General features: G+C 44.4%; 1 protein-coding gene across 28 annotated transcripts in view; it reads right to left on the bottom strand.

Annotated features, from left to right (window-relative positions):
• Positions 1–15,559, bottom strand: part of ptk2aa (protein tyrosine kinase 2aa) — a 207,162-nt gene that overhangs the window by 17,002 nt on the left and 174,601 nt on the right. For 9 of the 28 annotated variants that reach the window (XM_029734910.1, XM_029734917.1, XM_029734908.1 and 6 more), the window contains 13 exons: positions 15,452–15,482; positions 14,710–14,783; positions 10,801–10,899; positions 9,387–9,404; positions 7,524–7,580; positions 5,653–5,703; positions 3,792–3,889; positions 2,724–2,808; positions 2,121–2,221; positions 1,800–1,915; positions 1,540–1,640; positions 1,099–1,188; positions 390–594 (listed from right to left, as the gene is read on the bottom strand). In XM_029734910.1, the coding sequence (XP_029590770.1) occupies positions 390–594; positions 1,099–1,188; positions 1,540–1,640; positions 1,800–1,915; positions 2,121–2,221; positions 2,724–2,808; positions 3,792–3,889; positions 5,653–5,703; positions 7,524–7,580; positions 9,387–9,404; positions 10,801–10,899; positions 14,710–14,783; positions 15,452–15,482 (1,126 nt within the window). Of the gene's footprint in view, positions 1–389; positions 595–1,098; positions 1,189–1,539; positions 1,641–1,799; positions 1,916–2,120; positions 2,222–2,723; positions 2,809–3,791; positions 3,890–5,652; positions 5,704–7,523; positions 7,581–7,685; positions 7,785–9,386; positions 9,405–10,800; positions 10,900–14,709; positions 14,784–15,451; positions 15,483–15,559 lie in introns of those variants that run through there. The other 19 variants (XM_029734898.1, XM_029734900.1, XM_029734902.1 and 16 more) reach the window with 15 other exon arrangements.

The raw sequence follows: 15,559 nt of genomic DNA, 5'->3' as shown, positions 1-15,559 counted from the left end.
AGGACTACCCACAGTAATTTACCCACACACACCGTCGCCTGTGTCCTTGCTTCAGTTAAACTAAAATAAATACTACATACATCCCACTTTATCCAGCTGCCATGGATTTGACTGACATGATAGACCATTGAAGTGCATGGAGTGCTGATAATTGCTAGTCTCTATTGGGAATATGGCATCAACCTGTTGCCTCTTATGTGGACTACAACTTAAGTAGTGGAGACCACACTGTTTCCAAACTTTACTGAAGTGTCCTATACTTTAATACATGAAACAGTGACCTCTTGAGTAGCAATGTTGAATATCACTCTTCCAGAGTTATAAAGGAGGGAAAACGTGTGTAAAAGAACACTGGCATGACCTGAACTTCTCCCCCCAGGGTTACTGACCTGAGCTGGGTTTTGAGCTCTGTGAAGCGGGGTCTCTTGCTGGGGTCGTAGGCCCAGCACTTGGTCATCAGGCTGTACAGGGTGGGGGGACAGTTGTGGGGCATGGCCAGACGCTCTCCGTTCTCTATCCGCCCGATGACATCATTGTTCTTTACCCCCTGGAAGGGCTTGATACCGTACATGAGGATCTCCCACATACACACACCTGGAGGGGAGGTGCTCTAGATATAACACCACAGAGACAGACACAAACACGCATGCAAGCACACACACACAGACGCGCGTACACACACAGACGCGCGTACACACACAGACGCGCGTACACACACAGACGCGCGTACACACAGACGCGCGTACACACAGACGCGCGTACACACAGACGCGCGTACACACAGACGCGCGTACACACACACACAGACGCGCATACACACACACACAGACGCGCATACACACACACACAGACACGCATACACACACACACAGATGCGCGTACACACACACACAGACGCGCGTACACACACACACAGACGCGCATACACACAGACGCGCGTACACACACACACAGACGCGCATACACACACACCCAGACGCGCGTACACACACCCAGACGCGCGTACACACACACAGACGCGCGTACACACACACAGACGCGCGTACACACACGTGTGTTGATTGCTAGATGAGCAATATTTGTAGCTGCCAAACTCACCAAACATCCACACGTCGCTGGCTGAGGTAAAGCGTCTGAAGTTGATGGACTCTGGAGCCATCCATTTGATTGGCAGTTTCCCTTTGGAAGCTGAAAACCCAGTTAAGCAATAGACTGTCAACATTTTAGTAGGGTGAAGTTTCCCCTAGATGCTGATCTTGGGTCAGTTTTGTATTTCCCACACTAACGGTTAAGGTTAGGATTGGTGGAGGGGAAGCTAATCCTAGATTTGTACTAAGGGGAAACTTTACCCTGGAGTTCAACATTTTGATAGCCTGCAATAGCTTTCACAACCAGCAGATGGTGGTAAAACATCAGCCTGGAAGCCCGTATGTTTGTACCATAGACATGGCATCATTGTATCTGTCCCAGTATGGCGCTGCCCATGCTAAAACAGGCTTTTGGGCACTAGCGTCCTCTATCGCTCTCTGTGGTTTGTACCTTTGTAGTAGGAGGAGTCTTCCATGTAGCGGGAGAGGCCAAAGTCTCCCAGCATCACACAGTCTGTGGAAGACACTAGCACGTTCCTGGCAGCAATGTCCCTGAGGAGATACACATATACACAATGAGTAGGAATCCTGGAAAACATGGGGATTTTGACAGCGTGGCACCAAAAAATATATTAGAAAGTGTCAAAAACGTAATATTATATTGCCTCTGTAATGCTAAATAACAGCTGTTAAAGTGGGTGATGGTCTTACCTATGGACAAAGCGTTTGCTCTCCAGGTAGGCCAAAGCTGTGCTGAGCTGGTGGGAGAACAGGATCAATGTTGATAGGTCCAGGTTGTACTTCCTTACTTGTAAAAATGACCTCAACTGGAAGAGATTAAAACATCGATAAGATACAAGATATCCTCTTTGTTTTGACAGAGATAGAGCAGCAGGAACAGCAGGAATGATAGAGAAACTTTGGCCCTGTTCCCAAATGTGTTCTGTGTTCTCCCATTTATTATGAGAATGAAAAGAAGTCCAACAACATCTACTGTACGTACTGATCCAAATATACTCCTGGTCGCCTCACCTCTCCCATCGTGCACAGCTCCATGATGATCCACACTGGGTTTTCTGTGATCACACCAATCAGCTTCACTATGTGGGGGTGGTCGAACTGACGCATGGTCACTGAGGAACACACACATCACAAAGGGGTGTGAGGATATCACAGAACAGTTTAGAACGAGTGGAAAGAGACAAAACGCTCCCTGGGATAGGTCTAACACATGGGGGCTCAAATGCCACTGTTCTCAGTACAAACACTGTTAATATATGAGTCTCAAATGGCACCCTATTCTCTACATAGTGCACTACATTTGACCAGAGCCTTATATGTAGGGAATAGGGTGAAATATGTTACGAAGCCAATGTTTACAGTTACCGGCTTCCTTAAACAGGACATATTCCTCCCTCAACAGTCTGTGAACCGTGTAAACCCAGCGAGCAAAGAAACCTGAGAGTACAATCAGGCAGAGAGTGTGTGTGAGTGTGAGTGTGTGTGTGTGTGTGTGTGTTTGTGTGTGTGTGAGTATATGAGTGTGTGTGTGTGTGTGTGCATGGCAATCAGCAGCAGCTGCAGTCATCATCAGGCCCATGACAGCGACGCGGCACTACATCTCAGCACACTCACGTGCTTCCTGAAGGAACTTCTCGCGCACGCTGTCCGACGTGCTGTTCTTGCATGTTTTAATGGCCACGTTTAGAGTGGGATTCTCCTGGAAGAGAAATTAGAGAAAATATTGGATTTGTTTGTGTGCATTACTGGTAGTGGACAATATCATGACAATTCTGACCATAAATAAGAGACGATATGTGTTTAGCTAGACAGTAACAGGGGTGGAATTGAAAGGAACACGTGAGGACTGAGGGTGAGATGTGTTTAGCTAGACAGTAACAGGGGTGGAATTGAAAGGAACACGTGAGGACTGAGGGTGAGATGTGTTTAGCTAGACAGTAACAGGGGTGGAATTGAAAGGAACACGTGAGGACTGAGGGTGAGATGTGTTTAGCTATACAGTAACAGGGGTGGAATTGAAAGGAACACGTGAGGACTGAGGGTGAGATGTGTTTAGCTAGACAGTAACAGGGGTGGAATTGAAAGGAACACGTGAGGACTGAGGGTGAGATGTGTTTAGCTAGACAGTAACAGGGGTGGAATTGAAAGGAACACGTGAGGACTGAGGGTGAGATGTGTTTAGCTAGACAGTAACAGGGGTGGAATTGAAAGGAACACGTGAGGACTGAGGGTGAGATGTGTTTAGCTATACAGTAACAGGGGTGGAATTGAAAGGAACACGTGAGGACTGAGGGTGAGATGTGTTTAGCTAGACAGTAACAGGGGTGGAATTGAAAGGAACACGTGAGGACTGAGGGTGAGATGTGTTTAGCTAGACAGTAACAGGGGTGGAATTGAAAGGAACACGTGAGGACTGAGGGTGAGATGTGTTTAGCTAGACAGTAACAGGGGTGGAATTGAAAGGAACACGTGAGGACTGAGGGTGAGATGTGTTTAGCTAGACAGTAACAGGGGTGGAATTGAAAGGAACACGTGAGGACTGAGGGTGAGATGTGTTTAGTTAGACAGTAACAGGGGTGGAATTGAAAGGAACACGTGAGGACTGAGGGTGAGAGGGGAGATGCTTTGGCTGCATTTAGCCAGACAGTTGCAGTGCTATTTCTTTGTTACAGTACTATTTACCGGGCTGTTGTAGACTCCCTGGTGGACGTCTCCAAACTGTCCCTCGCCGATGCAGCGTCCCAGCTCTATCCTGTCTCTCTGGATCTCATAGTCCCTGGCTGGGGAGGGAGAGATAACTCCTGTTAGTTACACTGACTCTCATAGTCCCTGGCTGGGGAGGGAGAGATAACTCCTGTTAGTTACACTGACTCTCATAGTCCCTGGCTGGGGAGGGAGAGATAACTCCTGTTAGTTACACTGACTCTCATAGTCCCTGGCTGGGGAGGGAGAGATAACTCCTGTTAGTTACACTGACTCTCATAGTCCCTGGCTGGGGAGGGAGAGATAACTCCTGTTAGTTACACTGACTCTCATAGTCCCTGGCTGGGGAGGGAGAGATAACTCCTGTTAGTTACACTGACTCTCATAGTCCCTGGCTGGGGAGGGAGAGATAACTCCTGTTAGTTACACTGACTCTCATAGTCCCTGGCTGGGGAGGGAGAGATAACTCCTGTTAGTTACACTGACTCTCATAGTCCCTGGCTGGGGAGGGAGAGATAACTCCTGTTAGTTACACTGACTCTCATAGTCCCTGGCTGGGGAGGGAGAGATAACTCCTGTTAGTTACACTGACTCTCATAGTCCCTGGCTGGGGAGGGAGAAATAACTCCTGTTAGTTACACTGACTCTCATAGTCCCTGGCTGGGGAGGGAGAGATAACTCCTGTTAGTTACACTGACTTTTACAGGGTGAATGACTCCCCACTATGCTGATCTGTGTGTGTGTGTTGATGAGGCCTTTTTTGGTTGTTAATAATAACAGCAAGATGCCTTGGTTGTGTTTTCACTGCAGTAGATGGTAATACTGTATGAAATACTGTATTTATCTGTATAAGGCAATTCACACCCACCACCAGGCAAGGACATGCACACTACAACAAAAAATGATCAGGCTGTGGTGATGTCAACAGACATAGTACTTGATATATTTGGTTCCTCCCTGTGGATTTCAAATTACAACAGGCTACCACTTTGGTTTGATTGACTGTATCCATTTTAGTCATTTACCAGATGCTCTTATCCAATTAAGATGATTGCACAATCTCTTCAGACAGACACCTAACAAACAAAACTAAATTATAAATGGAATTTCAAAACAAAATGTTCAAGCAATGGTGAAATTAAAGAAAAACCAAGGAAGAAACAGATCAACATGAAAAATAAATAAATAAGCCAATTGAACAATCACTATTGAAGACGCATTGAACTCTGGTACTGAATGGATGAGATTGCTTCATCTCACAGATATTTTACTTGTTTTCAGCAAACAGTATTAAAGTGATAGTTCACTTCTTATTCAACATTTTCAGGGGTTTGAATGGAGTGAAAAAGACCAGAACCCTCTAAGCTGATGAAATGAAACACTTCCGATCCATTTGGGATGGAGGCCTATGGCTGAATCTGAAAGCCTATGGCTGAATCTGAAAGCCTATGGCTGAATCCGAAAGCCTATGGCTGAATCTGAAAGCCTATGGCTGAATCTGAAAGCCTATGGCTGAATCTGAAAGCCTATGGCTGAATCTGAAAGCCTATGGCTGAATCTGAAAGCCTATGGCTGAATCTGAAAGCCTATGGCTGAATCTGAAAGCCTATGGCTGAATCTGAAAGCCTATGGCTGAATCTGAAAGCCTATGGCTGAATCTGAAAAGTCTGTCAAACTTTCATTTTAGAGGGAAATGATTTTATTTTAAGATGACCAGTAGGTTACTAAACCTATGAAATACCTCCAGTAGAAGAGTTGAATGAGCCGTTCTAGTACAATACACAAGCACAATTACAGACAGAAAACAGAGAGACAAACAGAAAGAGAGAGGCAGTGTTACCTTCATCTACTCCATAGCTCACTGCTGGGCGGTTAGGATAAAGAGAGGTGGCTTTTAGAAACCATTCGCAACAGAACAGGACAAACACACACGTTAGAAAGTAAGACCGAGGGGAATAGATGTTATGTGGTTAATGTGGTTTTAAAAGAACCAACTTGTGAGTGCACAGAGCTGGGTGTCAATGGGGAAAAACTGCTTATACTGTAGAACAAGAATATGTGCTAGAAAGCCACACGTGTCACATTAGAACTTGATCATCTAGAAATGGATAAACGTGCTATCTTAGGCTGCCTCTCAGATGGCACCCTATTCTAATTCCTATGGGCCCTGGTCAGAGGTAGCACACTAAACTGGGAATAGGGTGCCATTTGGGTATAGGCCGGTGGGACTCAGTGGGACTCAAATCCCCATGTGGTATGAAGAAACCTACAGATGCTGGATGGACCACTCGTTTGAATGGAGAGAGCTCTGGTCTCGAGTGTAAGCATGCGATGGGACTCCTCCGTCTCCATATACAGAGCTCCTTGTTACAGAATATGTTGTTTCACAACCAGATTGTCTTATTAGTCAGCTGGCCCAGACCACTCCACAACCTGGTGAATTAGCTGCACTCTATGGCTCTGTCCCAAATTGCACCCTATTCCCAATATAGTGCACTACGTTTGACCAGGGCCCATAGGGCTCTGGTCAAAATTAGTGCACTATGTAGGGAATAAGATGCCATTTGTGACATAGCCTACACCACTGCAGGGGCTATTGTGTTCCAGACTCATATGATCCCACGAGACCTGGCATCATGGCCACCAAAGAAAGGCCTGGGGTTACTGGAGACATATAATTACAATAACTAGAACGGAAATTACAATTAAAGTCAAGGCTGGAGCTTATGGGTGTACCATGGTCTAAGGTGCTTTGTCCATTCTAGTGATTATAACTCTATGACTAACTCATTCGTTCACTCCAGTACACTCAAAGGGCACTTGTCTCTTTCAGTCCTGATGACTACACACTGACATGACTATTCCATATAATGAACAATTGTGACAAGTAAAAGGATTTCACTGACGATGTACTACTAAGCGTTCCATAGATATTTTCTTAGACTCTCAGTGAATCATAATAGAACAGAATCAGTATCTGATTTGGACAGCATCATGACAGCAGGAATATAAATGAATGGAAGTGCTGGGAAATGAAAGATCATCAATATGAATACGTGACTATCCTGTTACAGTATGTGTATAGACTTACACCGTCACCATGACAACCAAACATTGAGTGTACCAGACAATCTAGTTACGTTTCGATAAAGGACACACACAGGCAGCGTGTTTTCGGGTATTTGGGAAATAGAAACTAACGTCTCCACTAGCCACATCAACAAACACACAGAGCCTGAGAAAACAGATCACCATACCGCACCCGGGCCACAGTCAAAGGAATTTAGATAAGAGAAGGACGAAGAGAAAGAACACGAGGGAGAGACAAAGAGAGAGAGATAGAAAGAGAGACCAAGAGAGAAAGAACAAGAGAGATAAAGAGAGAGAGACAGCTAGAAAGAGAGACAAAGAGAGAACGAGAGAAACAAAGAGAGAAAGAATGAGAGCGATAGAGAGACAGATAGAAAGAGAGAAAGAAAGAGAGACAGATAGAAAGAGAGACAGAGAGAAACAATGAGAGAGAGAGAGAGAGAGAGATAGAAAGAGAAAGAACGAGAGAGATGGAGAGAAAAAGCTAGAAAGAGGAGATCAAGAGAGAGAAAGTAAAAGAGGGAGAGAGATGGATAAAAAACGTCTGACCAACATATTAGCAGGGGACACATTAAGATCAACATAGTGTATTACTACTAGGGAGCAAAGAGCTGCACTTACTTGAGGGCATGGTGTAGGTATCGTCTTCGTCTATAATCTCAGCATAGTCGTCCGTCTCTGCAGAAACACAACAGCCTCGTGGTCAGTCGACTGGTCAAGTCCAGTCACACACACACACTATCCGAGACGGATACACACAGATGCAGCTAGCTAGATACGTACCCTTCCAAACAAGTAACTAGAGCCAGCTGAAAATAAACATGCGAGTCAGACAGCAAGTGCTCCTCTGCAAACTCCTACACTGCTGGACACATGGGCGAGACACGCGCTCTCTCTCTCTCTCTCTCTCTCTCTCTCTCTCTCTCTCTCTCTCATCCACACTATCTCTCATACAGTACACACAAAAACACAAGCATGTCCGTTCCCAACTCGCACAGTTTCAGCCATATCTGTCTGCTCTGTCGGTCTGTCTGATCAGAGCTTAGCAGTAGAGATGGGCTTCTGGGTAAGGGAGAAAGACGAGGGGATGTTGAGACCAGGGAGGGATGGAACCAGTTATTTACTTCTTTTTTTTAGGAAAGAAAGAGAGAGAGTGAGAAAGAGAGAGAGAGTGAGAGAGAGAGAGAGTGAGAAAGAGAGAGTGAGAAAGAGAGAGTGAGAAAAAGAGTGAGAAAGAGAGAGAGAGTGAGAAAGCGAGAGAGAGTGAGAAAGAGAGAGAGTGAGAAAGAGAATGAGAAAGAGAGAGAGTGAGAAAGAGAGAGAGTGAGAAAGAGAGAGAGTGAGAAAGAGAGAGAGAGTGAGAAAGAGAGAGAGAGTGAGAAAGAGAGAGAGAGACAGTGAGAGAGAGTGAGAAAGAGAGAGAGAGTGAGTGAGAAAGAGAGAGAGTGAGAAAGAGAGAGAGAGAGTGAGTGAGAAAGAGAGAGAGAGTGAGAAAGAGAGAGAAAGTGAGAAAAAGAGAGAGTGAGAAAGAGAGTGAGAAAGAGAGAGAGAGAGTGAGTGAGTAAGAGAGAGAGTGAGAAAGAGAGAGAGAGTGAGAAAGAGAGAGAGAAGCCGTTCCCAGTCCCCTAGATAAACAGATTTAAGTGTTTACAGTATGTGAACGGCCGCTTGATGTCCAGTCTTGACTTGATTTAATGGTAATACGCTAGCTGTGCCGTCTTGGCTGCTGTTCCTCGTAGGGAAAAACGACCAGCAGACTGCCCGTTTTAGACAGGAATGCCGCGGTGCTACGGAGCTCGCCAAACTCAGCTCTCTTTATGAGGCCGAGCTGGGAGAGGGCTGGGAGCTGGGCCCTTAAAGACGCAGGCAGACAGCAGGGAATGTATTCAAAAAGCCCCTCAGAGTAGGAGCCCCCCCCCCATCTAATCTTATTCATTATAATAAAAAAGGCACAACTGATTTGACTCTGAGACTCTCTGTGGATACAGTTCCAGAGCGTGGGACAGACCAGACCTGGGGTCAAATAGTATTTGTTTGATTTCAAATACTTTAAACTGTGCTTGATTGAGGTTGCCTGGCACCTTGGGACCAACAGAATAATCCTAAAAGTGCAAACTCTGTCAATTTGGCACTCCAGACAGGCTCAATCAAACTAAATCGATTTGAATCACAGGGAAGCACTGCAGCTAAGACAGGTTTCAGCACAATTTTCAGCACATTTTCTGGAAACGTTAACTGTTACATTGTTTCCCTAACTCCAATCAGGTCTATTGCATGATTAGTGCATTACTAATGACAAACCTCTACAAGCAGATAAATAAAAACAGATACATTTAATTTGATTCATGATTCATTTGATTGATATGATTCATGAGTGATAGACACACAACACAACCCACAACCCCCAGAATCCCCCATGACCCCAGTGAGTTAGTAGCAGGTGACAGGAAGGAATGGAGGGAAATATTAAAAAGCAAACTTTACCATCCCCACTACAATCCTCTGCAGGTCCAAGGAGAGCATGCCAAACAGAGCGAGAGAGAGAGGGAGGGAGAGAGGAAGGGAGAGAGGGAGGAAGGGAGAGAAAGAGAGTGAGAGAGGTTACACACCATAGAAAGATATGAAAAGTATAAAAGACACAGTATAATTAATTCAAAATGGGTTTAGTAATTGTTACCGTGACACCCCACACTCCCTCAAAACAAGCAGGGACTGGGAATTTCACAAGTGTATCCAATCCATGCTTTTATTCAGTATAAGTGGGAAAGTATTTTATTTTATAAGCTTCTACTTTAAATTGAATTAGTCTGTCGTTGGAATGTGTGGAACCTGATTCAGTTTGGTTGAGGGGACAGCCAGAGTAGTGAACTTCGGAAGGGGGTCAGTGGAGTTCATTGGCTAGCCTTAGCATGGGCCACTGTGACGGACAGGAACGTGAGCTAATAGGAAGCTGTTAAACAGCTGCGACAAAAGCGTGGACCAATACGAAGCTGTTAAACAGGTGACAGTGGGCAGGACAGAAGTCACATGTCCAGAAGTCAGTATTGGTTAACTTTGTTAGTTAGATACTTTTTTTGACACATTATCCTTGTTCAAGGGCATAAACTCAGTTTGGCAAACATCGACCTAAAATGATAGGGACATATAAATCACTGGTGTCATTTTAGCAATATAAACAGATGGTTGTTAAATTAGATGTACAGCTATTAAAGTGTGTCTTTAAGAGTCTGGTGGTCTGATGCTTACAGCATCTTGAACCTGGCTGTGGACCAACCAGATCCCTGCGACATCAGCCCAGATACAGCCATCAGCCCAGATCAGTCTTTATAAACATCCCAAATGGCACCCTATTCCCTATATAGTGCACTACTTTTAACCAAGACCCATAGGGCTCAGGTCAAAAGTAGTGCATTATATAGGGAATGGGGTGCCATTGGGATGCAACCTCTACTGATTTGCGGGCCATGGCTCGACTACAATCAGCAGACGACACGCTTCCTGGAAAATAAAATGGGGACTTAAAATGGGGACTCACTGTCTTGGAAAACTGGATCAGTTTCAATGTTTTTTATTCTCAGACACGTCAGGGATAGGGTATGTACTTCATCTCATTCACTAGACATGTTCCCTTTTAACACAGTTTCTCAAACTTTTTCCCGCCAGGCTAGTTCTGTTTGGCCATTGTAGGTGTTGCTTTGTCAGTCATTTTAGAGAGATTTTAGTGCACTTCACACCAGAGCTTTCGTTCAGCTAAAGTTTCATCCCCCCAGTTCCCCTATATCCCCTACACACGTGTTGTGTGAGTGTGGGGGAATTTGGGGACAGTGGGGCAGACAGGGTTAGTCAGAGCAAAACAGAAAGCAGAGTCAGTTGAGTCAGCCAATCAGAGCAGTGGTACCCTTTGGCGGAGAGTCATGGGCACAGAAGACGAAAGGAAGGAGAAAGCGCCTGGCTTTAGCAGGTTTAGGAGGCGTCGGGGTCACAGAGTTCACAGAATCTTCAGCCAATCAGAGAGAGGGATGAGAGAGCGGGAGAGATGGTGAGAAAAAGAGACTAATTGTTCTTCTGACAGAAACAGCTCCGGGGTGAAGTTTCTCCTAGGTACAGATCTAGAATCAGCTTCCCCTCGCTCAATCCTAACTTTTACCATTAGTGGGGAAAATGCAAAACTGACCCAAGATTAGCGTCTAGGGGAAACTTCACCCAACACCACAGAACACACATTGAGCAGCAGACAGCATTTGTGTATATGTTAAGCAGTGATAAATGTAGGTGTGATGGTGTCCGAAGCTTTCCCCATATTACAGACAAAATGCTACATATCCATTTACACCACCACTCTGTCATGGCACGTGTGTTATGAAACGACATGAAATACGTCAATAATAATATGAATAAATCTCTTCTTTCCTATACCAACAGGGAAGTCAAAGCCGACAGGGAAACTATAGCCTCACTCAAATTATGGCAATTCTGCATTTCAATCAACAGCATAGTAATAAGTCCTTCACTATTCTATGCCTGATATGGCAGCCAGGGCTAAGGAATTGATTTCCACTTCTACAAAAGGTCTTGTGTACAACTGTACAATGACACATGGAATTAATTCAGTTAAATATATTGGATTTGTGCGAGCAGCAAGCTGCTGCTGTCCCTAAGGGAATTTCTCTCTGACCTCTTTCTGAGAAATGGCATTGATGGATGGTATCAGGGAGAACTGGTGTAAACACGGAACTCGGACCGTCTCAGAACATAAACACAAACACTTCATGTATCGTCACTGGAGCTTTCAGCCATATATCGAAAAAACGATCAAGTGCAGAGCTGTGGTGTCATTGTAACACTTCTCATATCCAACTCCCCACCGGACACCGGGGTTCGAACACCCCCACCTTGCCTGTCTCCCCCTCTGATCTTCTTAACTGTCTGAATAAATTGCTAAAACATATTCACAAAAAATAACTAAAACAGTTTCACATAGCCTGCAACTGAAACTACCAGTAGTACTATTATTTACTGATAGTAGTAGAGAGTAGACTTATCCCGTGGTTTGTTTCAAGGACTTCATTTAAACAAGTGTGTTAAATAGGCCTAATGTGAGAATATGCCCCAAAACCATCCAACCATATAGTCTGAAACACACCAGTAAACTCTAAACCAAATATGTGGATGATACTATCAGTGAATACAACACCCCTCAACCTTCATATTACCGTGTAGCTACAATCAAATAATAGTTACATTTACATTTTAGTCATTTAGCAGACGCTCTTATCCAGAGCGACTTACAGTAGTGAATGCATACATTTCAATTCATTTCATAATTTTTTTTTTTCTCGTACTGGCCCCCCATGGGAATCGAACCCACAACCCTGGCATTGCAAACACCATTGCAAACACCATGCTCTACCAACTGAGCCACAGGGAGTCATAGTTCCCTATGACTGACTCACCTACTCCTTGAGAGCTGAGGAATCCTTAGATACCCTGTGACACTAATACCCTAGGACATTTATTGAAACCTTATGAGACTCAATGACACCCTATAACAACCTATGGCAGTTAATGACACCATATGGCACTAATGACACCCTATGACACTTTAATGACACCCTATGATACTTAATGACACCCTATGATACGGAATGACACCCTATGATACTTAATGACACCCTATGACACTTTAATGACACCCTATGACACTTTAATGACACCCTATGACACTTTAATGATACTTAATGACACCTTATGACACCCTATGACACCCTATGATACTTAATGACACCCTATGATACTTAATGACACCTTATGATACTTAGACACCCTATGACACTTTAATGACACCCTATGACACTTTAATGACACCCTATGACACTTTAATGATACTTAATGACACCTTATGACACCCTATGACACCCTATGATACTTAATGACACCCTATGATACTTAATGACACCTTATGATACTTAATGACACCCTTTGATACTTAATGACACCCTATGACACTTTAATGACATTTAATGACACCTTATGATACTTAATGACACCCTATGACATTTTAATGACACCCTATGACATTTAATGACACCCTAGGGCCCTTTAATGACATCCTATGGCACCAATGACACCCTATGACAATTTAATGACACTTTAATGGCACCCTATGACACCCTATGATACCTAATGACACCCTATGACACTTTAATGACACCCTATGACACTTTAATGACATTTAATGACACCCTATGACATTTAATGACACCCTAGGGCCCTTTAATGACATTTAATGACACCCTATGACATTTAATGACACCCTAGGACATTTGATGAAACCCTATGACATTTAATGACACCTTATGTCACCCTCTGAACCTCCCAACCTCAGTGCCAGGCTCTCCGCTCTCAGCAGCATAGTAAACAAGCATCTCTTTGATACCATAATGTCTGACTCTCTACACCCCTAACCTCTGGTCAGTTAACAGGGCTCTGGCCAACCCCTTCAATCAGGCCTTAAATTGTCTGTCACTGGAGCCCCCAGGCTATTAACATTCAGCAGTTCCATCACAGTCCTCTGACATTTAGGAGATAAAGAAGAGAAAGAGAGATAGAGATAGACTGGGAAAGAGAGAGAGGCAGAGGGATGGAGGGGGAGAGAGAGAGCGGGAGAGAGATTGGGAGGGAGAGATAGAGATAGACTGGGAAAGAGAGAGAGGCAGAGGGATGGAGGGAAAGAGAGGGGGGAGAGATAGGGAGGGAGAGATAGAGATAGACTGGGGAAGAGAGAGAGGCAGAGGGATGGAGGGAAAGAGAGGGGGGAAGAGAGAGGCAGAGGGATGGAGGGAAAGAGAGGGGGGAGAGATAGGGAGGGAGAGATAGAGATAGACTGAGGAAGAGAGAGAGGGATAGAGTAATAGAGGGAGAGGGGGAGATAGACTGGGGAAGAGGGAGAAGGGGAGGGAGAGAGAGATAGAAATAGAATGGGGAAGAGAGAGGTAGAGGCACCTGCTGCCCCCGTTAACCTCCTCAACCCGCCAATCCCCTCCCGTCCTCCCCATCTCCTTAGCATTGACTCCCCCTGCCACTTACTAATCCACAGGCATGTTAAGGTTGCATCCCAAAAGGCACCATATTCCCTACATAGTGTACTACTACTACATAGTGTACTACTATGTAGGGAATATGGTGCCATTTGGGACAGCTTAAATCTGACCTGTCCCTGGACTGTTTGTCTCAGCAGATGATGTTTATTATCCGCCATGGTGTTACAGCCCTTCAGCCCCGAATTACTCAGCTTCACCATTACTTATCATGCTGAATTGATTTCCTGTTACCACCACACACACGCCCGGCATCTGTGCTTGCTCTTACAGAAATAATCGGTGGAGAAAGCTTAACATGTCCTGTGATTGCACTAACCATCTATATCTTAGGATCAACAACAAAGACTAGAGCTGACAGAGACTAGGCCTAAATCATATCAATTCTGCCCGCTTTTCATAAATGGCTAAAGTATAATAGCCTGTTTATCCATCATTGAGCATCATTAAACCCCAATACCCACACACATCCAAGTAAGGGATTTCATATGATGGGTTATGTATTAGATATCTAATATGTAATAATATCCAGTGGCTTTACAGATCAATGGACAGGAAGCATCTGGAATGATCTTGACTGGGATTATATGATAAAAAAGCATGGTCATATTTTCTCCAGTAGCCGCCCATATATGGACTTCCATCAATAGCCCAGCTATATCCAGTACAGTAAAACAGTCAGAGATGTTGAGGAGGCACATATCTCTTACCTGAGACAGAGATGGCACGTACCCCGGCGCTCCGGACCACCCCCTCTACTATCCTCTTCTCATTGTTGGGCACCCTGAAGGGTAAAGGTTGGAGACAGAGAGGATTAACATGAGAAATTCCCTAACCTAAAACCAGCAAGTAAATCAACAGCAACTCCAGGAGGATCCAGCATATTCCTGAAAATAATCTCTGGGGCTATGTGGAAAACATCCACAATATGCTGAGTATCATTCTCCTCCACTGAGCCACTCTTCTTCTTGGAAGCATCTAGTGTTGAGGTGCTGAACCAATAAGAGAACAGAACAGTCTTGGAAGGATCTAGTGTGGAGGTGCTGGACCAATAGGAGGGGAATAGGGAGGAGATATTCTGAGAAAATCCTACTGTAGGGAACTATTTATCAGGATTCTTCCCCAGAACTGTCTTGAGTGGGTTTTTAAAAGAGCGAGAGTGAGAAGGTGTGATTGTGGAAAACACCTCTCTAACACTAGTTCTAACTAGTCAACTGATTTCCCTGAATTACCTCATGTCCAGTAATTATAGCATGGAGAGGAAACAGAGCTCTGACGCTAAAGGCTCCTACAAATAGATTTACTGAGCAGATGATTTGTTTTCGCATTCTTGTTTGTTTGTTTGTTTCTTACACAGCTCTTTATGTTAACACCATCATATATACTTTTTACGTGAATGAACATTCAAAGTATACCCATTGACAAATAATTTAGTGTATGGCAGACACTTACTTGGGGATTGAAGGCAGTGCTCTCTCTCCCTCTGAAAATACAGATGAGAGATATTGTTAAGCAAAGCATATACCGTAAAGCAATTGAAGACATCCTCATTTTGAATAC

Source organism: Salmo trutta, chromosome 36 (genome assembly GCF_901001165.1).
Source record: "Salmo trutta chromosome 36, fSalTru1.1, whole genome shotgun sequence".
NCBI lineage: Eukaryota > Metazoa > Chordata > Actinopteri > Salmoniformes > Salmonidae > Salmo > Salmo trutta.
Note: the sequence above shows the minus strand (reverse complement) of the source record. Positions and strands in the feature narration are given on the sequence as shown.